The 26,895-nt window shown below is 40.0% G+C and overlaps 1 protein-coding gene across 1 annotated transcript; it reads right to left on the bottom strand.

The window, feature by feature from the left end:
• Nucleotides 1–1,031: 1,031 nt before the first annotated feature.
• Nucleotides 1,032–26,895, bottom strand: LOC131239311 (alpha-mannosidase At3g26720-like). The gene is made up of 31 exons (XM_058236954.1): nt 26,570–26,895; nt 23,487–23,570; nt 23,303–23,391; nt 22,040–22,214; nt 21,529–21,648; nt 20,731–20,814; nt 20,577–20,648; nt 19,916–20,029; nt 19,390–19,490; nt 18,879–18,972; nt 18,606–18,773; nt 18,146–18,235; nt 16,697–16,762; nt 16,539–16,595; nt 13,739–13,958; nt 13,509–13,648; nt 12,248–12,316; nt 11,917–11,976; nt 11,572–11,643; nt 9,373–9,420; nt 8,976–9,095; nt 8,759–8,824; nt 7,831–7,943; nt 7,220–7,304; nt 5,739–5,849; nt 5,365–5,460; nt 2,854–2,901; nt 2,581–2,649; nt 1,865–2,092; nt 1,734–1,770; nt 1,032–1,390 (listed from the first exon to the last, which is right to left on the bottom strand). Exons 1-29 carry the CDS (start codon nt 26,762–26,764, stop codon nt 1,868–1,870), a joined length of 3,051 nt encoding a protein of 1,016 aa, XP_058092937.1. The 5' UTR covers nt 26,765–26,895; the 3' UTR covers nt 1,032–1,390; nt 1,734–1,770; nt 1,865–1,867.

The raw sequence follows: 26,895 nt of genomic DNA, 5'->3' as shown, positions 1-26,895 counted from the left end.
TGAAACCTTTCTGGGCTCCACCTTAATGTTTATATGCTATCCAAACCGTTTATAAGGTCAATCCAAATGGGATGAAGTGAAAACACCAAAAATATAACCTTATATAAAACTTTATAGCCTTAAGAATGCTTCAACGGTGATCACCGAATCCCCACTCTTTCTTCTCGTGTGAACCAGTTTACTGTTGGATACATCTCATTTTTAGTAAAACATCCTAAAATGAACTCGTAAAACGGATGTACGGGGTGGATTTCTCACAAACATCAGTGGGCCCCACCCAACATCCTTGCGCAGGAACTTCCTAAATCCCCATCCGCTTTTTACAGCCTTGTAATCCTTAGTTTCCACTGCACATAGCCAAGACATCCGACTCTACTTTTCCTCACTCAGATATGTACATTTGTTTTGCAAACAATGGCCCACCTGACCAGTGGATCAAGATGATTCTTGGGCTAGGGCATCAATATCTCATGATGCTGTTATGATGGACGGATTAGATCTTGGGCCAATCGTGTCATGCTGGCACGTGGGTCACGTGTGCATGAGCTTTATAGCATATACGCATGGGCTTAGATATACACAGGCCGCGTTGGTGAAATTACCCAAATCCTCGCAACATAACAAATGGGAGGTCGTACCGGCTTACAGCCCTGTACTCAATGGGCTGAGCTGGCCTGGCCCGACTCATTAACTAGGTTCCATCACCAAGCATTATTTCTATGAGCAACATCCTTCTCAACCTCTTCATTTTCATGAATGATCAATCTAATGGTCTATTTGGGAGCTTTGATTTTGAATTCATTAGAATCCAAATCACAATTATATTAAAATTAAGGTGATTTTGAATCCTGGTTGAAATGCTCTAGAATCCAAATCTTTCATTTGAAAGCTTATATTTTGAATACATTTGAATTCCTTTGTATATTTACAGACCTGGATTTGAAAATAAGCTTTCATATTCCAAATTAATGTGTGTGTGTGTGTGTGTATAATATTTGATGGAATGACAGTAATAAGCCTATGGAAATATATTCTTGGGCTAAAAATGTGATAATTTTAGGCCTTGGATGAGCCACAAACATAAAGATCACGAAGATTTTAGTGATGCAGCTGACAATTAAATTGTTTTGAAGCAGCATGCAAGCTACACTTTTATTACAAGTGAGACTCTTTTGCCTTTCAAAAGGAGCCAAAAAGCATTTCAGATTACTCTGGAATCCTAGCATATTTCAAAATGCATCAATTTATTTGAAATACCTCCTATTCCACAGGCTTCCAAACACAAAAATTAGCTACCTGGAATTGAAACACACTCCCTTTACCTCCAAATCCAAGGTGCCAAACGACTCCTAAGATTCACTTCTTATTCCTAAAAATTTGTTCTGATTACTTGCAAAGCAAATACAAACACATTCTTATTTAAATTTCAAGATCACAACAACCGTCTCACTACTTTAGTGGTAGTTTCAGGTAGAATCTAGTGTTGAAAATATCGAAATCTTTGGGCCGTGTTTGGATGATGCAAAGTTAAATGGAACTGTGAGATTCTATTCAATCAGCAGGTAATGACAATAGTCATTGATGTGTCCTAGAATTCATCATGAGTAAGTAGCCGTTGAAATGTATTATATTTCTTTCAAATATTTTTAATTTGGAACAGGCAGAAATTGCGATTTGATTTCAATTCAATGGTGCATCCAAATGTGCTCTTATACTTTAGTTTAAGATCAAACCTCATCAAAACACTGCTCTGGTTGCTTATGATAGTGGCTGCACATGAAAGGTTTCATATAGATTAGCGAGCTTTCGATGTGGATTTCCAGCGAAAATTTTGTATGAATTCCATGGAATTTTTCTTCAATACCTTTCAGCGATTGACTGTCTTGACAAACGAATTGCGGTCGAAAATTATAACGAAAGTACGGATTTCCATGGGACCCAGCTCCACCACCAGCTTAGATGGATCGACTGGCCCACCTCTCATATTGGTTTCTTCCTTGTGTGGTTCTTCCACTTTCCATACTAGTCTCTTTCTTTCCATTTCTGACCTTTCTTGATTAGCAGATAAGTTCATCTCTGTTACTTTGATGATCTGAAGAAAAATTCAAATCAGATGAAAAAAAAAAGGTTCGAGTTCAGTCATACATTGGACATTCAGATTTAAAAAACGGAAATAACCATATCAGACAGGTTCAGGGCTGGAACATTGGGCTGATGAGCGTAGTCTCATGAACAGGCTAGACTGGACCTGATATTCGCCCACCGAAGAAACACACAAGACGTGAATCTAGTTTTGACATCTTTTCCAGTTCATGTCCATCTACACTAGTCATGAGACAAGCCGCAGCCCAAATTCCAGGCTTGATGAGTAAATGGGCTTGGCACAGCCTGAATTCTGGGCCCAATAAATAGATCGGCCGATCACGGGCTGACCCATCACTGCCCCGAGACACATTGGACATGCATCCAAAATGCATTTACGGTGCATGACTTAAATTAGATGGGCATGTTACCAATGTCGCCATACGTGACATCTCATGCATATGCTTCAAGTTCACCTGGGTGCATTATTCTCTTTACCTTCTTGCCTGGGAACAGCTTTTGTAAATCCACGTACGTCATAACTGAAAGATCTTTGTCCTCTCCCATCTTGCATTTTAATACAATCAGCAGAAGATAGAATCAGGCGAAAAAAACACAAAGATGGCAGTTTTTCAAAAATACTGAGAAGACCCAGATCATAGAAACATATTGCACTACAATGTCACTGAAAATTTTTAAATATGGCAGAAAATGATAGACGAAACAGCAGTTTCTAATGGTTAGTTGAGTGAAAGTGAGAGGAAGTGAGACCTCGTATAGGTGTGCCAATCGAAGAAGAGTGCTTCCATTTTCAAGCTCCTGCAGTACACCCAGAATGTGAGGAACTATGAGTAGCATGAAAAAAAGATATTTTGAAGAAAAAGGATTGATATCAAGCAGTGTTCTGTTCCATTTCCCGTTCATCGGGATGTTTGAAAATTAAAGATTTGAATAGCAACTGTTGTAGCTCGAGCAGGATGAGCACCATTACCATGCCTATACCAACATTTTAGAAACTTGAAGCTTGATTTGATTCAGTACTCATTTTTCAAATTTTAAAAAGCCTGCGCAGTGTGTTTTTTAGTAGTTGTAGGAGATTGTGTATTTGTGGATGTGTATGGATGTATGGGTGAGAGTATTTTATTGTGCATGGTTATTTTAGTGTTCCCTCAGGAAACCATACTATTTTGTTTACGGTTTCGTAATAAAAAAGGCTTGGATGTGAGAGATGAACCTCATCTCTACACAAGCCTCTGTCTCTCTCTCTCTCTCTCTCTCTCTCTCTCTCTCTCTCTCTCCACCATTGGATTTGTTACATGGTTTTAGAGCAAGATTAGATCCACATCTTCAAATGGGAAAAAAAAAAAAAAAACTCTCCTATGTAGTCAGCTAAGTTTTTTTGAGAAAGTGGATTCGATGCTCTAAACAAATGAAGGTTAGCTAAAATATCCCAAAACTCAATGACGGCCATCAGGATGTGCATTCAACCTAATTAGCAAGCAACAGCAATAGCTTTACCATCCACACAGGGTCCATGCATTCAGGATCGAAATGTAGGATTGGCATGATTTGGACTTGACAAAAATACAACTGATTTGGGTAGGAGAAATTACAGGTCCTGATATGTGAACTTAGTAAGCCCTCATGTTCCATGATCCAGACCATTAGCATATGATGGTATCCATTGTGGATGAAAATGTCCCATAAAACACCCAGATCAACCCATCCAATTCAGACTCTTTTTTTTTTTCTTCGTTACAACTGATTTGGGTAGGAGGAATTACAGGTCCTGATGCACCATGACATGAACAGTGTATATGTAGTAAAATTGGCCCTCATGTTCCTTGATCCAGGCCATTATTATGATGGGATCCATTGTGGATGGAAATTGTCTCAATTTAGACACCCTTTTTTCCCCTGAACTCTTGCTGTATTTTTTCTTAGACAGCTTTTTGTACACTACCAATCAAAGGGTTAGGATCATCTTATCTGGAGGAGTTCTGGGGCATCCCCATACACGTAGGGGCTCATCAGACCAATGACATGGAACACCAAACCATGGGCCCCATTTGTATGCACTGGCGCATCAGAACACGAATTCATATCCTGCTTGTGTCCTGATGCATCAGTGCTCCATGGACATGCACTTAAAAGTATGGTAGCTGTAATTCGAATGCAGAAGAGAAGATCTATGGTCAAAATGTAGCAACTATAAAACAGAAAAAATATCAGTTGAACAGGCCACATCATGATTTAATCTATATCTGTTAACAAAGTTACCTCAACATCATGAATACTCAAAATTCCAAAACCACTAACATTGGCATAAAGACACCTATGTTGGGTGTGGAGTGTCCTGTGTTTTCGGCCAAAAACTATTACCTGAAAGGGTCAAGATGGTCAATTTTCCCTTAAATACTGTTGATTTTGTTTTCTATTGGAGAAGAGGAATAGTTGGTGAGTGTTCTATCTCTGGTTGCCGTGTTATGATTATTTAAGATTCGATTAGAATTTTACTAGTTTCTTTAGTCTTTATGTACTTGCAGTTACTCATTGGTTTTGAACATTCCATCTAAGAACTTAAGTTCATTACAGCTATTATGTTAAGTACTTCGGTTTATACATCAATTGCATTAACCACGATAATTCATTCCTCGCACCATCCTCAACTTTTTTGAGGTATTATAGAATCCTTGGACCAAAAGATTGTACAGTCTCATTTGGGCTTTCAGTCTGTAGACTCTGTAAAGTAGGGTCAAGTGGGACCCAGATCCAGTGATCCAACAAGTTGACCACCTTGTAGCGGTCCATGCACCAAAATTCCCTCGGATAGGAGTCCTTACCCTTTGTAAGCAGTCAACAAATAGAGTCAATGGTTCACATTCAACAGAGAAAAAGGCTAAATATTATACAGCCCAAGTGCAACCCTTTCCAGCTAGCATTGCTTGTTGGTGCCTTTAAAGGATAGGGGCATAGCTGGTCTGTTGTGAGCAGCTATAGCTGTCATGTCTTATGTTAGGGGGCCTTCTAGACAAGTAGCTAATGAGTTGAGAGCATTCAACCTGGGGAGTTTTGGTGCATGGGCTATCTAGCATGAGGCCCGTCATATCAGTGGCTGACCATTAAACCATGAGCCCAACTAAAAACCCGAAATGTAGGTACTGCACAACCTATCGAGTTATGGCCTGAGGATTGTATAATACCTTTTTCTTTGCTTTAGCAACATTCAACATAACATCCATGTGGGAATTGGATTTTCATGTTTGATGAAAAGACACATACCTGGAGGGTGAGCATTGCAACATTATCGGGTAAGCTGTAGGAGGGCTCCATTGCTGAGAAATTTGTTACATGAGAACTCGTCCAGTTATCTCCATCCTACAAAATGGGAACCAATCACTAAAGTTTAGCATGTGCATATGCCATGACTGACAGAACAATATTTTGGGAACGGATTGCAATTCATTATGGATTCTGTTTTTTCAACTTCTCCTCCCAAATGAATATTTGGAATGTTTCAAGTCCAACCTCAAACATTCCCAAGATCAGTTTGGGCAGAAAAGAATCCTGCCCACCCAAAGAACTCCTGATCTCCAAACACAGCGTTAGCAAATCCATAACTAGTAACACTTGAAACAAGTCAACTTGTCTTTAACCTGTTGTGTGAATGCTAGAAGAAGTGGAGAATATATCTCTTGGCCAACTGTCCGGCGCCATTTTGCACCCTCACCCAGAGGGTCAATTCTAAGATAGAATTTTCCTTGAACCTGTCAAAACATTACCAACACCATCAGAATTAAAATTGCATCTGCTTTATTTATTTTTTTTAGGCACAGCAACACAGTTTTTTCCCTTCCACATAATGACAATCGGGAATTGGTATGACACATACATCCACATGTAACAAACTGTAATTGTGGGGTTACCTTTTGGTTGTCCAAATCATTCATCTAGAGTGAAGATGATGGATAGTAGATACCACAAAAATCTTCTCCATCATATGGTTCTAGCCATCTGACCAGGCTCTCATTAAATTCGGACAAGGCCAAAGCAGATCAACAGCTTCTGCTATTGTGGGCCCTACTGTTCGGGTCCTGCCAAACGGTGGGCCCAACCTATACCAATTCTGGGCTGAACAAAGAAACATAATTTCTTTTGATAAAGCATCATACCTGCCTCTAATCATAGCTCTAAAACTCAGGGGCTCGACTCAAATTCGGCTGAGTCAACTCGACTCTACGAGATTTCGAGCTGAGTCACTGAGAAACTAGCTGTTGAGCAAGACTCGGTTTCAACTCAACGATACATTGAGTGGGCTCGTCAACTCGGTTGACTCGACACGACTTGGTCTGACTTGAACCAAGTCATTACTGAGTGAATGGCATTTTATTAAAAAAATGAACATGGGGGAGGTGGCAAGAGAACACCAAACTCATGAATGAGGTATGGACATCATTACCACTGCCATTTGCTGTTTTGCGTCAAGGCAGACCATTTTTTATACTCATACTATTTCAAACATGTATTGTTAATCTAAAGACATTTTAATTTAACTATTAAATATTGAGTTGATTCAAATGGAGTCTTCTGGTCAATCCGACCTGGCTGAACATCGAGTCAAGTCAAGTTTTTGAACTATACTTCTAACCTCTAATATGCTCAATGTAGATAAAATGTTGGATTACACCCTTTTTTGAATTCCAACGTTTAAGTATGACTGAAGAACTATTGAGATGTTCAAATAATCATCACATGATTTCAAGACATATGGGCCATCCGTGAGAACAAAAATAAATTAATCAATGGTTCTAGAGTTAACAGGATGGATTATCTATAAATAACATTAATACCTTATTTGGATGGAGGTTTCTCAAAGAAGAGGTCTGCAAACCTTGCCGAATCCACTCTGCCAGCTAGGAAAACACTGTCATTTTGCAGTATTCCTTCCATCAGTAACAAGGTTTTCTTTTCCAAGCAATGTGAGTGGGTTCTGTGAGGTTTGCTGACCGCTTCCTTCGGATACCTTTGTACAAACTGGCTCTAAAGCATGCAACTAAATCAGCCTTTGATTCATGGAATAGACAGGTTACAGCAGCATCTAAGCTTGTGATTTAAGGGTTGTGTAACATGAACTTACCGTTAGTCCTTCGCATTCATCAACAACACAAACCGTTTCATTCAGTGGTTCTCCTACACCTCTAGAATCATCATGAAGCAGTCTTCTGTATAATAAAATGAAAATTAAGAGACCTTGGTTAATATGTTGTATGATAAACTTGACCATCACAAATTCTCTTGGCAAGTAGAAAATATCATAATTCAAGAAGTTGAGGCTTGCTGGTTCCACATTTGTGGACAGCCCGGTCCCTATATATGCCGCCTCATGTATCAAGTTGGCATTTGCGTGAAAGTTGGAACATCCAAGTTGTCCATGTGGTGGGTCTCACCATTTAGACACCCTGGCTCAAAAAATAGATGGGTCCACCAATCAGGTAGGCCACAACATACGGAACAAATGGACAGATAAAAATTTGACTGAGTTTTCGTTAGTTGTTCATTTGTTTCGTACACTGGCCCACTCGATGACACAGCAACCCCATTTTTGGGCCAGGGGCATCTACATGGTGGGTTGCACCTGATTGAATGGTTGGATCTTGCATGTATCAGGATGTAGAGGGAGTGGGCTCTACATGTGTGTGAATTTAACAAAGCTCCAAGAAATGAATCAAGCATTTGCAAAGAAGAGACCTATGTAACATCAGCTCTATTTGACCATCCAATATGCTGGATCCCCCCACCGAACGGTCTACCAGTACGGAGAACTCTGTCTGGTTGTCTTCCACGTAAACTCCAAGGTTAATCTGAAAGAAAGAAACTATATTAAGTTTGTTTGTCATCCTCTAAAATAGCTACATGTTGAGTTTTCATATAATGTTGAAAGTGACTATGGCCCACAAACAGGTCTAAAAGACCACATGAAAAGAAAAGAATGTACTTCAGAAGTGAGGCAGAAGACACATACAGTAAAGGAAAAAAGAAGAAGAAGAAGAAGAAGCAACACAAGACCTTCTATTCCATCAAACATCATTGGTTGTCCCACATGTAGGTTGTGTTTGGATGCACAAGTGAACTGAATTGCAAAATATTCAGTTTAATCAAGAGGACATGACAAGCTTGTGGTTGTGTTTCTATCGTGTCAAACTTGCAAGCAATATAATTATAATTTGGAGCTCAAACCACCATTATGACTGCTAAGGAAACTACAAATACGTGATTTTCTACCGTAATTCAATTTGATAATGCTTCCAAATGCAACTTCAAGGAGAGCAAGACTGAAACAAATGGATTACAGAAAAGTTCTGTTTTTGAAATTTCATCACTTCTAAAGATAAGAAAGAAATGAAACCAAGATAACTAACTAATGCGATTGCTTAGATAGTCCATCTGACTGTTCTAGTTTTTCATATATATAAGCCCCTTCACATCGTGCTCCCCCAAATCAATTGTTCCAATTTCCCTAGAAGTGCTCTACATATCAGTGGATGCTATACTCTAACAGGTCTTCCATCTCAAGTTCTGCCTCGGCCTTCCTAACAGATGGTCAAGTTTTCACCGTAGAAAGGGTGCATTTCATTAAAGCCCTTACATAGAAATCTCACTTATAAAGGAAACTTACTGGATAGTAATTTCCGGCAACGGGTTGGTTCACTTGCAGGTCCCAGTCTGATCTATAATCCCGAATCTGCAGATCAAATAAGATTTCAGCTAAATTATATTAGTACCAGCATAAAAAATGCAGAGCAATAACCCTCGGAATATCAAACTGTCCACATCTTGCTAGTGCATTGCTCATTCATCCAAGTGAAATGCAGGGAATGTAGTATGAAGCATACTCTTTTAATAAAATCGCGTCCATTAGAATCTGTGTAGAACGTTTTATTTGTCATCATCGTTGTTGTAATTTGGGTGATGATTTCTTTTCCAATTCCATCATCAATGGGTATAGGCCCAACCTAAAATTGAGGATATCATATCAGTGCTATCAAAATTATTGCAGAGAAGGAACATTTAGTGAATAATTGCAAGAAGAGCAGGATTTCAAATGTTACTCTTCTCGGTTGCATGCCAATGTGTCCAGTGTGTGTAAGATGCAGGAGCTGCTGATATAACATGGCCCAAAACGGATCTCGTACACTCATGCCATACCGGCACATGTCAGAAGAGTGAGATTCAAAATCCTACTCTTGTGAGTGAACATAGCTTTTCACAGGTTCAAAAATATGTGCTTACAGTGAACTCGAATTCAGCATGCTCCTTTCCCTTGTATACGCGGGTTATCTGCACACGGTTGCTGTGTTAGTCAAACAGAAAGACAAAAAATAAATAAATAAAGAAACTGAGAAGTGGATAAAAAATTCAGTTATCTTACACCTATGGTTCAAATTATCAGGTATCGTATTTGCACCGGTGACACCAATGCAATTGACTTATCAGATGTATTGGTGAGAAATGTCAAAAAATATTGAAAAAAATGCTGTTTATCTTACACACACACACACACACACACACACACACGACACATATGAACCAATATTAAAAATTATTTACACAACGGAAATGATTTGTCTATGGGAACAATGGACTTATGGTGGGGAAATGGCTCCAAAGAAGATCATGGACAATTCTCAATCTTGTACACAGGTTCCAAAGTATATTTGGAGTGGAAATGAGTCCAAACACCCCCCCTGTGTTATCTCAGTTAAAAAAAGAAGGAAAGAAAAATATTTAGAATGTTTATTCTAGCAGATGGGGAAACCTCTTGAAATATGCACCTCTGACCTTTTCCTTTTTCCTTTTTCCTTTGTTTTACTTTTTTTCTTTTTTCCTTTTTTAAAAATAAATAAATTTTGAACAGCATATGCTCCTAACTAACTGATCTTGAAACTCCAAGCACTGTGGCCAAACAACAATTTCCATTGAAAGAGCCAGTGAAATCCTCAATTGTGAATGGGAACGCAATCGTTAAAAGATTATTCTACACCCGGCAGGGCAAGCATATCAGCTACAATTAGCAGACAGCTAGGATACAAAAATCAAGGTTGATCAGTCACCAAGAGATGTGGAAAGTTCATTGGTATTTGTAGTTTATTGGACCCTCGATGTTTTTTGAATGTAAGACTGCAAAAAATTACTAGTCGTAAGAGTCATGGCCAATTGAATGCAATCCCCTTATGTTTGAAGTAGACTGCTGAAAGACAGATAATTTTGAAGCTCATATCTTTAGCCACCTAAGTTAGATAATTGATAATTTAAGTATCAGTCTTAGACATTCATTGCTAGAAACTATATGGAATCAGTTCTTGTTTATTTTTGAGCACTTGTTTTGACTTTCAGAACACTGTTGGCAAAATTTCACAATCAAGTTTTTTAGTAGATTGAAAGATTTAAGATGACAGTGGCAAATTATTAGAAAATGCTTATGTAACGATAACAGTGGGAATTGTTACTCATTATGGGGCCGAGCATGCCTGTTACGGAAAGAACGATCCATAATGGCCCTGGACTGGCCATACCTGTAACAATCCGTTACTGGCCCGAATTAGGTTTTTTTTTAAAAAAAAAATTAAAGACAGGCCATAACTGCTGTTACAGCCCATATCGTAACGGTAACAGCAGTGGCCCCTTGGATAGTAGCTTCAATATGCACTCTTTGTACAGGATATGGGTGCATGCTTCCGAATATTGGTATCAGGGGGTGTATCAGCCTGACCTTGTTTGCTGTTATGGTCGATTTTTTATGCGAAAAATTTAGTGTAAAACTATTAGACAGAGAGAGAGAGAGAGAGAGAGAGAGAGAGAGAGAGAGAGAGAGAGAGAGAGAGAGAGAGAGTATCATTCTTTTTTGTGATTGGACATGTATATAATGGTGTCTCAGACCATTCTTTGATAAGTTGTCTACCAACTTGACCTGCTGAAAGTCAACCAAATAGGCCATAATTGGTCACAAATCAAGCATGATTTGGTGACTTAGCGACCATTACATTAAAAAGGAGGAAATACGGAAAAAAAACTATGGATTTTTCCCCTAATGGTCCATTCCAGTTCAATTTATTGAATCCCATTCAAATCTTGTATTTTAATTCCCCAAATAGGCCAAAATCTAGTCTAAAATGACTTGCTAAGTTTTCTCCATGGTTTTAGTAAAAAAAAAGAAAGAAGAAAAGAAAAAAAAGAGAGAGAAATTTTGGAAAAAAGAAAAAGCAATTTAGGCCTTTATGCCCATATCAAGCCTGTACCGGCACTGATATGGACTTTTTTTTTGGGCCTTGGCTGATTCAGCCCTGTATTGCATATTTGTATCAAGCTGATATGGATATGATACAGCCATATTGGCCAGTATGATTCTGATTTGCAGAACCATGTATGGGTGTCAAGATGAAGTTCAACACATACAAACATTGTAAGGTTCTTGTAGCACAGGTAAAGCACCTGATATATCCATGGACTGATTCTCTGATGTACTTCATCCAATATAGGTCCACTTAAAACAGTCAATGGCACCTGCAAAATAAACATTTTTCTTGACATTAACCAAATCTTAGATGTTCTAGCAGTTCTTCAGTGATAATCATCGTTAAGAATATAATATTGTGAGGATAGCTAGGTTGCATGTGTGTTTACAGCCAAATCATGACTGCCAGCATTTGCCAAGCAAACTTAGAGCACGGAAGTTTGGAAAGCTCAACCAACATTAAATTGGTAACGCAATCTGTCAGTCTTGAGAATCATCGACACCCAAACATGCCGCTTATCATTTTAGAAGGGATGACTTACCTGTACTCCAGGATTTATGGGAAATGTACCATTTGGACGGAAGATATATGCTCCAGAAGCCTTCAACAAGTAAAACAAACATTACAATATAACTGACCTTCGTTTGGACAACATAACACAAGCAATTCAAAATAAAAATAAAAATAAATTTAAAAAAGGAGAGAGAGAGAGAGAGAGAGAGAGAGAGAGAGAGAGAGAGAGAGAGAGAGAGAGAGAGAGAGAGAGAGAGAGAGAGAGAGAGAGAGAGAGAAGAAGAAGAAGAAGAAGAAGAAGAAGAAGAAGAAGAAGAAGAAGAAAAAAAAAAATACGGTGGGAGAAGTTAGAACAGTACCTGAGAATCACTACCACTTCCATCATCTCCAGGGTAAAAACTGAATGATTGTTCTAGAAATGTGTTAACCTTGAATCATACATAGAAAACAGATTAGACATGTATTAGATCCTGATACGGAAGAAAAAAAAAAAAAAACATGAAGATAGTTTCATGAGCTTCTGGAAAAACCATGAGCTGCTAGAAAGAACATTTAAATTGCAATATTATGTGAGCAACAAAAACAATTGGGAGGAACTGATATTCACACCCTCACCTTTTGATACACACACCCCTTTTCTACTATTGGTACTAGAATAATACCACAAGTACAAAACAAGGTTATAAAAATAAAAACATGGGTATAAAATCATCTTCTTAATAATTAGGGGTAGGGAGAGTAGGGGAAAGAAAAAAGGAGAGATGCATGGATGGAAAGGGCACGGATACACACTCCACAGAGAAAGAAGAATGTTTTTAATGATGGGTGACCCATCCCTACTTTTTTCTAGTGCCTTGGCTCACTCAAGTTTCAATCTACCTCATTTTTGGGCTGAAGTCTTATTATGATGAGGCGGCACAATAGATGTAGCAAGTAGATTTCATATAGTCATCATGGTGGCCCCACATACCCTCCGTCGCTCGGCTTCCTAGCAGTACCATCACGGCCAGCTACACACAAAGAAGAGTGGGCTACTCATATGAAATTCGGTTTGCTTTTGTGGGTACAATCTAAGAATCTAAGCTGTTTAAAGGTTCATTGCGGGTGAAATTTGTGTAAACAAAGAGAAAACGATGAAGGCTTTGAGGAAAATGATTCTCCTTTTCTTTTTTGTGTGTTTGAGATAACCCTGAAGGGTTGAATATATAGAGCTTTACAACGACTATACAAGGTAAAATGATAAATACAAAATCTTCTACTTATACATCGTCTATCTATAGAATCGGCTATACAAGGCATGTGGCCTATCTAACATCCCCCCTCAAACTAATGCTGGTCATCGACAAGTAATAGTTTGCAAACTAGAAATGAGTGTCGTGCAGAAGTGAGGGAAGCTACATTTTTATGATGGTTTTACCCTCTAATAAACAAAATTCCTAGGACTAATTGCATGGGAAAAATGTCCAAAGCTGCTTGCATTATATAATAATGATAACAACAACAATAATTACTTTCTGTTTAGAGAAATCCAGATTGGGATAAAGTAAATTTACTGAGAGACAACTGAGAAACACATAAAACAGAAAAACATAGATAAGAAGTGCTATCAATGATACATACCAAACTTCTTTTGTTTAAGTAATGAGTAAGTTTGCCGCCATCTACAGCATACGTAAGCTGTAGATTTCCTTGCCCAACTTCTATGGTGCCATTTTCACTCCCTTGTGTTGTATGCGTTTTTGATACTGTCGAACTAGAGCCTGAAGTTGTAACAAAAAGCATCAGCACATATAGTTTCAAGCCAGTTAGAAATCTGATAATACCAAAAAGACACAATCAGATAGCTATACCTGCCCCTTCTGCAGTTGAGATTATGTAAGTGCTGAAACCAAGAGGTGGTACAGTTGCTGGAAATGCAAGCCAATATTTTGGCGTAGCACTCGGAGATGCACCCAAGTGCGCCTTAACGTAGAAGTTTCTTATGCCCACTGAAGCATTGGCTAGAGGCAGAAGTTGTGATTCAACTTGTCTTCCTATGGAATCCCGAACAATAACAGACTCACTGATTACCTGCAGCAGAATTTGACTGTGTGAGCAGAATTCTTAAAAACTAGTGTTGGAGTCCCCCAAGAACAAAATCCTGAGTGACAACAGATTCAATAGCAAACTGCGGTAAGTTTCACAGTGAAAGTAGGATCCTACCACGCTGGCTTCAGATACTTCAATGATATCAATTTTTACCATGAAAAAAAAAAAAACTCATGAATGGGCATGCTTCCTACAAGGTTGGGTTGCAACTTGCAACAGGAGGGGTTGGGTGTATATGTTAGACAGGACACGTGTCTTGTTTCCATGTATAGATAGTTGATTCTGATTTTATCTTTTTCCTTATATAGATGTTGTATATCTCTATATATTCAACCTTTTAGGGTTGTTTGAAATACAGAAAACCAAAGGAGAATCGTTGTCAGCCAGTTTGTTTTTGCTCCTCAGACTCTTCATATGACCGTGGTGTTGCACATCCTATGGTACCTGCGTGGAACTCTAGATCGATCACTGTTCTTCTCCTCCACGGCTACTCTGGACCTTCGTGCTTATTCGGATGCTGACTGGGCCGGTTGTACTCTCACATACAGATCTACCACTGTCTACTGTGTTTTTCTCGGCACTTCTCTCATCTTTTGGAAGTGTAAGAAGCAGGCCATTGTTTCCAAATCAAGCACAGAAGCCGAGTATCGAGCGATTTCAGCTACATGTAGTGAGCTTATCTGGTTACGTGGACTTCTTTCTGACTTGGGCGTTCATCTACAAAATCTTACTCCACTCAATGTAGATAATCTGAGTGCCATTCAGATTGCCTCTAACCCTATTTTCCATGAATGGACAAAGCATATTAAAGTTGACTGTCACTTCATCCGAGAGAAGTTTCAGTCTCGGCTCATTTCACTTCCTCACGAAGTCCCTCACTTCTACATGTCACTCATATCTTGTTGGCAAACTATTACTTGTCGATGACCAGCATCAGTTTGACGAGGGATGTTAGACAAGAAACGTGTCTTGTTTCCATGTATAGATAATTGATTCTGATTTTATCTTTTTCCTTGTATAGTTGATTTTGATTTTATCTTTTTCCTTGTATAGATGTTGTATATCTCTATATATTCAACCTTTTAGGGTTGTCTGAAATACAGAAAACCAAAGGAGAATTGTTTTCTCATTGCTTTCAGTATACACATATCCAACTGCCATGAGCTAACAAAACGAATCCAGGCCCAGCCTAGCCCGTGTGCAAAGGAATGAGGCTCGGGATAGGCTAGCCTGCTAGCCAAATGCTCAAACCACCATTGCTAGAAAAGTCACTGCTTGTCCTATTTGACAAGGTTTTATTTAAAAACTTTCATACTTAAATTGATAGTAATAATGTGTGGCGTATTTTGGTATCCCCAAATGAAATTGAAATTGATGTTTCGAACTCTGTGTTGTTAGAGGTACAAAATCAGCATGTATCTATTGCTAAAGCTGTGACTGTAAGGCACACTTTCAATGTCGATCTTATGACCAATAGAAAAGGATGTGTTTGTTATTAGCCATTTGGTATCAGTGTTAAGATAACAGTTTTCACGTTATCTTTAATACGACACTCTGGTGAAGTCCGAAAAAGAACCAAGTTGATCTAAATTTGCAGAATGCAAAGTTGTCTCTCCTACAAGATAAAGAACAAGGGAAGTTGATTTGTGTATTTCTCTGTGACCATAGAAAAAGAAGAGTTTTGCTAAGCCTACAAGTTAGGATACATGTCTTTTATTTTCTTATCATTAGGGGCTTGTAATTTTACTTTTTTATTGTACACTGATGGTAAAAGGGTAGAGAATGTAGAGAATGGAGAAAAGGAGAAGGTGTGATGTGTCACAACTCTGTAAGAAATAACACTACATGACTTTCTAAACAAGGCCACATGTGCTAACCCGGCACATGTTTGGGGCAATCAAGCTGTGCTTCGGGTGGGCCCAGAGTGTCGATTAGTGGGACCAAGAATCAGGCTGTTCCAGTCATTAGGTGGACCATGGACCACACATGCATCAGATGTTGTCTGCAGGATTTTTCACATGTGTGGCCCACCTGACAAGTCAACCAGATATTCCACAGGTTTTGAGGTTGGCATGTATGGTTATAGGCACATGTAGGTGGAGTAAAACTCTAGATTCTTGAGGTCGTGGTATCGATCCCTAGTGGGGGTGGCTAACATGGAGTGTGTGTACTGACATGGGTGTGTACTAACAAGCTAAACCACCCCCCCCCCCCACCCCCCACAACCCAAAAAATAAAAAAAAATAAAAAAAATAAAAAATAAAAATCTAGATTCTTGAAAAGTAGGTTAAATGCCAACAATTGTGAGCAGTGGCTTCTAAGGTTGCATGCGGCTGAATTTGGTGAGAGAGAGAGAGAGAGAGAGAGAGAGAGAGAGAGAGAGAGAGAGAGAGAGAGAGAGAGAGAGAATTTAGGTCAGTAAAAATATCTTATTTCTAAGAAGTTGAGCATGGTTGTTGTGCCGACTTGAAATATTAGAAGGAACAAAAACTATAAACCATACAATAACTCTTTTGAAATGAACTGACTGTAGCAGTAGTCATGGTGACATGAAATACGTACAGGTATTCGAACTATATCCTCTCGATTCCAACCAAGGGAATTGTAGACAATGACAACCTATAAAAGAAAAATTACAGAAAATCAACAATCTCAAAAGCAAATAGCAATTTTCATTCTTCTATTAGCATTGAATAAAACAAGAAGAAATGTGAACCTACCAAGCTTTTCCCATGAGATAAATCTACTTCCGACGGAGGACAGTAACTTATATTCAAAAGTGGACACTGAAAAGGGAAACTCATCCATTAGCATTCAGTTAGAAGAAGAGGATGGAAATGGAATAGAATATAGAGCTATCATGGTTGAATCACTGGAAAATTGCTATCTTTAAGACAACAATTGCACCCTCTATAGTCGAATCCATAGACTGCGAACAAGTAGTAAAAATTTTGCCTCCAGGTTAAATTGAGGTCACAATGGTGAACAATAACTCTGCACCATTAAAGGCAACCCCAAACATATTGAAACGAATGTGCCAAAATAAAATGAATGCAAGAGCTAGATACACCATTCTTGAGAATGATACTCTCAAGTACTCTCATTGCTAGTATGATGGAAGGCTCTATGATTATAGAATGAGAGAGAAAAGAGGGAGCTAGTCTCGGAATCAATTCTGGAATGAATGCTATGGTGGAATACTCTCCCATATTTTTTAAGAGAGAGAGAGAGAGAGAGAGAGAGAGAGTGACTAAATAAAGGCAGCTTTTTGAAATAAAGAGACACCTCATCACACGTTTTTATCCTAAGATGCTTGCCTCTTCTTTTTGATTGCTTTCATTTGAATTCTAAGGAGAGATACATGTACGGTATGTACCCCAATAGCCAAATGCTGCATGGGCTGCATACATGTCATCCACATGTATGGACATACATTGCCACATGGCATGCCATGTGGCACTGACATGTTGTCCACATGTGATGCACACATGTCAAGGTGTATGACACATGACATACACATGCCGCTCACACATGCGCCAAGTGGCTCATAGTTAAAGGTGAAGAAAAATGCATTTATGGTGATATTTTAGGCACATATGCTCAACGATCATCCTGACGTAAAACCAAAATTCCAAGCATACTTTGAAAAAAACGACAAATTGTTCAATTGGTAAATTCATGAACTTGTAAAATTCATAGATTTCAATGGGATTTGGATATGGCAAATTCCAAACTCCACCGTTTGGGACGCAGAGAGCATTTATTGTAATGGTAGAGCATTATTGCAAAGGAAATGCCTTCTTCTTCTTTTTTTCTTTTTTGGGGAGGGGTTTGGATTTTCCCTAAGCTCATGATTTATGGAGGAGTGGATTTGGGAAATTCACTGAGTTGGCAAATCCCAACAACAAATCCATGGATTTCACAGATCGCTGACCCAAGTCCCTCACCCCAAACAGCCCTTAAAATTTTCCTTAGCATTTTATGGAACTTGGTCTAATTATATTTGACTTCATTTTCGGCTTCTTCTTCTTCTTCTTTTTTTTTAAAAATAAAAAATAAAAAAATCTCCATTGCCTAGGAATATCTAATGTGATTAACCTGACCAGGATGATAAATGCTATATGCAAAGTGGGAAAAATATCATTAGCAAAGAGTCTTAAAATTTTTGCCTGTTCAAATTTAGTCAATGGTTTGTCACATCCAATATTTGGTGTCTTCTCTGTCAAGCAAGCAAGTGTAGATTCCACCAACTCCGCTGCCTGCAAAAGAATTATTGTTGTAGAAAGATGACAGTTTTGAGCTTAAAAGGCCTGAAAGAAACATTAGAAGAATATTGTAATGCCCAAGCTGAATAAGCTGCTACTCTTCCAACACTTGCCAATGTGGCATGTGAGCCATTCATCAGGCGGACCCACATGTATGTGACTTGGCTCCAAAATAGGCAGGTAGGCCACACATGTATTGCGAAAGTGGACCACTGGTCAATTGCTTTTAACCATCCATTTCCAAGCACATGTGACCCACCTCATGAGCAGACCAGCCTTTTTTTCTTCATGCCATAGTACTGTGGGGCCACCTCATGATGTGAGGTCATGAGTATCCTTGACATTTCTCAAGCTAAAGTTGCACCTCTGCATAACCTATAGACAGCCTCTTTGCATAATCATCAGCTACGTGCTGCTTTTCTGTTCCGCTAACTGCATCGTGATGTTGAGCAATTGCCAAAGCATCAGCCAAAGTGTCTGTTTTGGGCCCTGAACTATTTGTCCATTTGAGAAACTCCAATTGCCTTGCCACCTGATTATAGACAGGAAACAAATAAACCAATGCAGATTCCACAATTACAGGGAGAGTGAGAAAAATTGTTTCTTAATATGGATTGAAAGATAAGGAAAGACTTACCAAACAGTAAGCACTCATCATTCTAACATAGCCTTTAATGGCTGCCCTACTCGTGAAGTATCCCGTCCAATACGCATTTGGATTATCTGCATATCTGTAAATTTCAACATTTAACTGATATATGATTGGAATTTTCTTCTTGTTTTTCATGTAAAACTGGAAAAAAGGATTCTTGTATCTGGCCTCAGTTAGTTGGGATAAGGCTTAAATGATGATGATGACATGATATGAATCTTCTTCTTCTTCTTTTTTTTCTTTTTTCTTTTGAGGCCATCTATGGCGCAGCATTGTCATGCTTTAAAATGGCAAAGCCAAATGACACCAAAAAGAAACATCACGGAGCATAAAGGAGAATTAGCAGGTTGCTTTACTCTTCATGAGGTCGCTGTCTTTTGTCTTTCACCATTACTATCGCTATCTTAAGCATGGTAAACTAACACCCTACGCTTTCCTTCCTTTTCTTTCTCTAGGTATTATGAAAATTGCAACATTTTCCAAATATACCACTTACGGGAAGAAGTCATCAGTCTTCAATGGCCAGGACTCATTTGTTGCATACTTTGCATCGGTGTAAATGGATGGGGTTGAATACAAGGCATTAACGCGCCCGTCCTTAAAGCATCCAAAACACTGATTTCAGTAATATGTGGAAGAATTCTGAAACGATGAAGTGAAAGAAAGCAACAAAGCATAAACACAGGCGCAGGCATGCCATGTAAGAGATCCGAGTGACCATTCATCACATGGCCCACGATACATGTGTTGTTGTCCAAAAGCCAGGCTGGTATGGTCAGTCCCTTTTTAAGCATCTTTTTTTTTCTTCTTTACCATACATGTTAAGCTCACCTGATGTTTGGACAGCTTATTTTCGGGTCATTGCACATAAACAGTGCGACCCACTAATGAATGTTACAGATATCGAACACATGTGCCTCATTGGCACCATGAACATGAATTATATCCAAGTAAGGATTTTTAAATCTATAAATCATTAGTCTTAGTGATTTTTAGGACGAATTTTTGAAAGAGACACATACCAGGTTAACATAATGAATGAGCTTGTCCATCTGCCTGAACCATGAGTTAGCATATTGATACATAAAATCAGTCCCCATAGTCCACATGACATGATTCGTGCGAGTTATGTTAGCCTGAAGAAAACAAAAGGCAATTTGTTGGAATATTTCAGGTTTAAAGAAAGATGATATGATTCAAAATTACATGATCCTTAGCCTAAGCAGGAGTATGGTGTCCTTGGGTCTTTGGATACATACATGTGGGGCCCATAGTAAGATCCAGATCATTGAATAAATTGCAGTGGATGGACATGCCCCGAAGATCTCTAAGGTTAGAAGATTCTAGCCATCCAATCTTCGTCATGTTCGCCCATGGAATGTGGATCAACATTTGTCTTTTTTTAATCATCCATCTGCATGTCATCTATGGAAGGGTTCACATAGCCCACCATACAGCAACCTTTTGGGCATATGGTGGGGAAGCTGATTCATTATTCCACCTGAAGGATTTCAGATACTGATTTGCATGGACAAGAGTCCCATCCACACAACATTTTTACAACATCCAAACTACCTTGGATAGGTCCAGTTAGGTAGGATAGCAGCAAGGTTAACCTCAAGTAATTGAAAGGCAGTCAGAAATCCAAACATATAGAGTGAAGAAACAACAGTTCATGCTTACCTGTGATAATGCTGCTGCCACAAAATCGTTCACTCGCTCTTGGACATTGTAATCAAACAGAAGATTGTTATCCTTCAGTGCAGAAAAGAAACAAAACGATGAAGCCGTGAATGTATATTTAAAATCAATTTAGAGGTCTTATCTGGGTATTTACCTGCACAATTTGGGAGTCGTCATTAACTTCAAAAGAGAAACCATCAGGAGGACCGTAACCCTCAGGGAATATACTAGTGAAAATCTGCAAAAAGAAAAAAGAGAAATGGAAATAAAAACCAAGACTGCACTTGAAAGTTCTTGGTTCCTAGAGCCAACAAGAACTAATAGAGCATGGTGAATCAATCCGTGCCCCTGCATCCCAGGGGCACCCCACTCTAGGCTGGTGTGAAAATGCCCCTGCATTAATCACTCCCGTTGAGGAGTCTTGAACACAAAGACTCCCACTCTGATACCACTTTGATGCAGGACAATTAACCACTTGCTCTAGAAGCTCGAATTGATAGAGCATGGTGAATCAATCCCTTTGTCTCATAGCCCAGGCCCCACATCTCATGGGTTAGGTCATCGGCTGAACCCCCTCGTGGGACCCACATCACATGGATTCCGCTTCACACGAGCTACCTGCCTCATACAAATGGGGCTCACCTCACACGAGCCACCTGCCTCAAACGGGCCACCCACCCCAAGTGCCACTTGAGCCCGGTGTTAAAAGGCCCCTGCATTACAGGTTCTACATTGCGCAAATGGTGCGTGAACACACACATTTCATTTTTCCATGCTGCATCAAATACCAAGTCTACCTTATTGGCTTGAAAATCCCACCAACCGTGATTTGGTGGTAAATTCAAACACGCGAGTGATTTAATGTATAGCCGCATAACAACACTGATACTTAAGATGTTGAGTTTTCACTCATTTCATTAGCTAAATTGCCAAACAAGCATTAGTCACTTGCCTGTGCTGACGAGCCAAAGGTTTTTGATCCACGCCATACAACCTCAAGACTCTTCTCGTCTTTACGCTTTACTCTGTCTTGGTAATCAATCCGACCAAAGTAAAGAGAATCGAATCCGACCTGCAAACAGGTCAACCCTATTTGAGAAATTGAGCCCAGAGACCAACAAAAGACCTTGTCGGGAGTTTTTCGTTCTTTGATTCCATTATGTTTCTTCTTTATTTCAATGCAGCTAGAGCTCTCCCTTATCTTCTTTTCAACTGTCTATGTGGGTATGTGTATATACATTCACGAAAAAGATTCATACAATTGCTTAGACATGTATGCAATTGATCTTCCTGACCTGTGATTGCATGTACTAAATGCATTAACAGCGTGTTTGGATATGAAGGGATCTATCTTCAACCTATTCTTGGAGTCTTAAATAGATTGGGAGATGAAAAAAGAGAAATAACCAAGACCCCAAAAATCCAGAGATCCAACAAGTTCTTCAATCATAGAAAATGCATACCTCTGCCCCCAACAAGTAAGCTTGAGCTGCAGAATGTCCAAAGGGATCAATCTGCCAACCAATTCTCGGAGTCTTACCAAACTCCTGCTTGATGAATCGGTGCCCAAGAGTAGTTTGATCGATCATGTCAATGTAATGAGGTGCCGCCTCATCATGCATGCACATACCGCCATTGCTGCAAATCCAACAAAATAAAATAAAATATATCAAATAAAGATGATGATGAAACACAAATCTCAGTCACCATGTGCCTACAGTAAAATGCAATGTTGGCCATCAAGAAATGATCCATATCAAAGGAGGCCCCACATGATGGGCTGTCCACATCAAAGGTGGGGCCCACACGATGAACGGTCAACATCAAAAGTGGGCCCCACATAATGGATGGCCTGCATTGACGACAGTCCCCCTGACGATGAATGACCCACATCTAAAGCAGGCCCCACATGATGGACAACCCACATTGAACGTGGGGCCCGCACGATGGACAATGCATATCAAATAGCTAAGAAATACTAATGTAGTGACATTTTCACACGGGGTTCGAGTGGGATGTAGGGGCACACTCGGATGGGCAGCCCATGTGAGGCAAGTACCTCATGTGAGGCGGGCCTCACCCATGTGATGTGGGTGGCTCGTGTGAAGTGGAACCCATGTGAATGGGGTCCATGAGAGGGTCCATCGATCGATAAAATTGTCCAGTTTGATTTTCGGTCTACAGACCATGCGTTACTGGACCTAGCAAAAGAATGGTTCCAATCTAGTCCACGTATGCTACGTATGCGGTAATGACATGGAATCATAGAACATCTCATGCCTCAGGGCGTGTTTGGCCAGGCGCTGGATGTGGGATTAGGTGGGATTAGGAGGGATGGGATCGGCAATATCCTGGGATCGGCATGACGAGCCAAACAGATCCGGTGCACTTGTCCAGGGATATGAGCAATCCCATGGATCTTAAGACAATCCACTGACATCACCATCATTACCTCAACAGTGATCCTATCCCTTGGTTGAATGGATTGGACGGTAAAATCCCAGGATAAGCGGGGCGTGCCAAACAGACCCGGTGAACTTCCGAGGGATATAAGCAATCCCATGGATCATGTGACAATCCACTGACACGATCATCATTATCTTAAAATTGATCCCATCCCACCAAATCCCATGGGATCGGTCCGGCCAAACACGCCCTCAGAGTGCATTAGATCAACACCGGAGTCGGTGGAAAGTAAATGATAGAAAGAACATGAGATATTGTACATGAATTCGAATTGTCCCGAATCTACGAGCTTCTTCACTATGTTCTGGACTGCATCGCTTTGCTTTCTCCACCATCGCTGGAAAAATGCCTGCATCCATCCAACAAAACCGCCGAATCGGCGAGCTTAGTTCGATGCCGTTTAGGCATGAAATGAAATTCATATAAGAAAGAAGAAAATCTTGCCTGTTCCACATAGATGAATTTTCGATTCTTATCTGCCAGTAATGCAGAAACAACAGAATCCAACACATTTTCCACTGATGCTCCCTGCCAACATAAACATACATACATTGCATTTCATGCAAAATTCAGTTTAAATGGGGCAAAGATAATGAAGAAATACAAAAGGAAGTTGTGGACACTAACGGAAAATCTTCCCTCGGGTTGCCCACTAGGAGCCTAGATTGGACCGTCGGATGGTTGCATGAGTTTGAACGATTAAAATATAGATATGTGTGTGTGTGTGTGGTGATTGACATAAAACTAGAATTTACTCAAATTTCTGATGTAACAGAATCTGGATACCCGGCTAGTCACAGAGTATACATCTTTTGTAAACTTAAAAAATACTATATGCTCATTTGATACAGGTGATAGCATGTGAAAGCCCATATTCAAAGTCTATAAAGATCCAGTGAAAACCATAGCTAAGACCTCCATACCCTAACCTCGTGAAAGGGTTGAGAAGAGAAGGTTAATGATTTTAGGTGCTTGACTAATATGGGCATTAGCTTATGAAGGCCCAGATCCGAAATCTAATCAGATCCCCTAAAACCCATAGTTAAGACTTTCATACCCGAACCTCGCGAAGGGATTGAGAAGAGAAGCTAATAATTATACTTATACCGTTCGTAACACTTTATGTAATATGCTTGTATTTTTGGATGTTCAGCCCTGAGGGGTGTGATTGATTTGTAAATTTGGTTTGATTTTGTACTAGCTTTCACAAGGTTGACAAGATGACTTGTCAACATTGTAGGAGTTGCCTCTAGTCAAAATGAAGGCTTCAAAATTCACGGTTGGTTAGAATCCGTGGAATTGCTTGGATATTGGAAAAACTGAAGAATTCCTTACTCGAGTGACTCTTAGATAGGTTTGCGCCATAGATTCTGGGTAAGGGTCTTGGTTACGGAAAAGGAATAGTTTGGGCACACTTTTACCACCCGTGTAAAACACGATCTCTACTTTGCTAGGTTGTATGCGTTCAAAGAAAATTTAATGAACTTCTAATAAGATGCTAAGATTTAAATGTCTAAATTACAAAAGATAAACTAAAGATGAAATGGAAATTATAGGAAAATGGTTTTTCTGATTGCAGTATAGAAAAGAAATGGAATATAGAGTCTTAAGTTACTTATTTAAGTCACATATTCTGATACAGAAGATCCTCAAAAGAGGCAACTGTAGAACATATTTTACATAATATCAAAACAGAGCTTACTACCTCAGGTGTTCAAAGTAGTGGGGTTAGAATATACATATTCAAAATTGATAGATTGAGAATACAACGTTGGCATTGAAATTGAAATAGAATCGATTGAAGAGAAATCGAAGAACAAAAGCCTCTATTTCGACTTCTCTACCTCACGTTATATCTCAGACTTTGTCTGGGTCCGATTCCTCTACTGCTCTCCCTCCTCAAATTGTGACTGTTGGGTCCCTTTTATAAGCAATTGGATAGGGACACATAAGGCTGAGTGGATAAGATTGGGCAGGCTCAGTTCCCTCAGGCTTGGGCTTTGGCATGAATGTCAGGCTCGAGCAAACCGAAGCAGTGTAAATAAGTGTATATTAAGGATTGGTCTAGCACACAAGTCAGTCAGAGTTGGAGTGCATATATAAATGAGACAAAACCCTATAGAAGCGCCGTCTTTGCACAAAAATGGTGGAAATACCACCGTCTTTGCAAAAAAATGGTGGAGCTACCACCGTCTTTGTGCTGGTTGTCCACGGAAGTATGTGTGCGCTGTGTGCACCGAGAGTTGGTGCACACAAAATCTCCCACCAGCAATAATGGCTGGTGGGAATCTTAACGCGCAATTCAAAATGTGCTTGTGAGGAATATTCCTATATTGAAATGCTTCTAGATTCCGTCTGAATGCTTTAGAATGGAGGGAGATACGTGCACACAGCGGCTCTCGGTGCACACCGAGTGTGGGTGAGGGACGCTATATATGTATGAAGCTGTGTTGGTTCATGGTCACCCTCTGTCGTGCAGACGGGGCTGCACTGTCAGTGAATCCGGACCGTCCATCTAATCTACCTTGAGGCAGGTGGCCCATAGAACGAAAGCCACACTAATCAACCGACTCTGTGCATTTCCACAATCAAAGTGGACCACGTCCTTTCTTATCCGCACCGTTCGTTTGATGGCCACAGATCGACGGCCATGTTTGCCTGATCGGTTTCCTTTTGCTACCGCGGGCCAACAACAATATGGCCCAGTATGTGGGTGGTGCATGGCACGTAGAGCCACGTGCGAGATGCCATGTATAAAGATAGGTTAATCGCGATGAACCGGAACGCAGCCTACACACTCATGGACTCCAAGTGGGAAGTGAGTAAACTCTGTGGGGTCCACCGTGATCTATGCATCTTATCACGCCGTCCCTCCATTTTTTCAGCTCTCTTTGAGGCGTGTGCCCAAAATCGAAGCATATCCAAAGCTCAAATGGACCACATCACGGGTGTGATTTCCTTCATCCGTGTCCGTGAGACCTTATGAACTGGTCGGATGACAAATAAACGTCACTGCGAGCATTAAGAAGGTTTCAACGGTGGATGTCATTATCCCCACTGTTTCCTGTGGTGTGGTCCACTTGAGCTTTGGGTATGATTCAATTTTTGGGTCATGATATAAAATGATCTTGAAAAACGGATGGATGGCCCGGATAACGACACATATATCAAGGTGGGCCCCACAGAATTTACTCACGCTATATAGCTCGGTGAGTTACTATACAGCCGCGTCCTACACGCATACCGATATAAGCTGACGAGTCTCACGTAGAAGACATCCGAGTCGCTGAAAAGGTGGACCCACCTTGCAGGTGGGCTATGCTTGTACGTCGGGTACATCCATTGGCCGTACATTGTATCCATTTACTGTTTGGTGTAGTCTACGGTGAGGCCCACCAAATGAATGGATCATCTTGATTTTTGCGCCAGGGGCGCCTTACACGTGCGACACATTGGCTGTATACGTTCGATGACCTTCTGGTCCATCGAGTTGGATGTGAAAACGAAAAAACAAAAAAGCTGCTTACCTGGATAGAATTGTTCGATCCGACGAAGTACTGATCGACGGTTTTCAGCCATCCCACGTCATCGTGCGTGTGCGCGACAAGATGGACGTTGATCTTCCCGGGAACGATCCACTGCGACGTATTGTAAGCAATGTACTTCGCCTCCGTACAGAGCAACGCCGAGAAATACACCAGAAGCAGCGGTGTAATCGCCATTGATTCTGCAGGTAGAGTTTTCCGTGGATTGCGTGTATTCGCTTAAAAGAAATTAAAAAGCATCGGAGGCGGGGAAACGGATGAGATCGAATCGGAGAATACGATGGCAGAATCGTAATTATTGTCCTGTA

Source organism: Magnolia sinica, chromosome 3 (genome assembly GCF_029962835.1).
Source record: "Magnolia sinica isolate HGM2019 chromosome 3, MsV1, whole genome shotgun sequence".
Taxonomy (NCBI): Eukaryota; Viridiplantae; Streptophyta; class Magnoliopsida; order Magnoliales; family Magnoliaceae; genus Magnolia; species Magnolia sinica.
Note: the sequence above shows the minus strand (reverse complement) of the source record. Positions and strands in the feature narration are given on the sequence as shown.

Bases quoted from the DNA above. Each gene is read 5' to 3' on its own strand.
- LOC131239311 (XM_058236954.1), bottom strand. From the start codon at position 26,764: ATGGCGATTACACCGCTGCTTCTGGTGTATTTCTCGGCGTTGCTCTGT. The intron at 18,973-19,389 runs GTAAGTGGTATA...TGAAATTTACAG, and splicing joins AAGACTGATGACTTCTTCCC to ATATGCAGATAATCCAAATG. The intron at 9,096-9,372 runs GTAAGCACATAT...CCTCAATTTTAG, and splicing joins ATGCTGAATTCGAGTTCACT to GTTGGGCCTATACCCATTGA.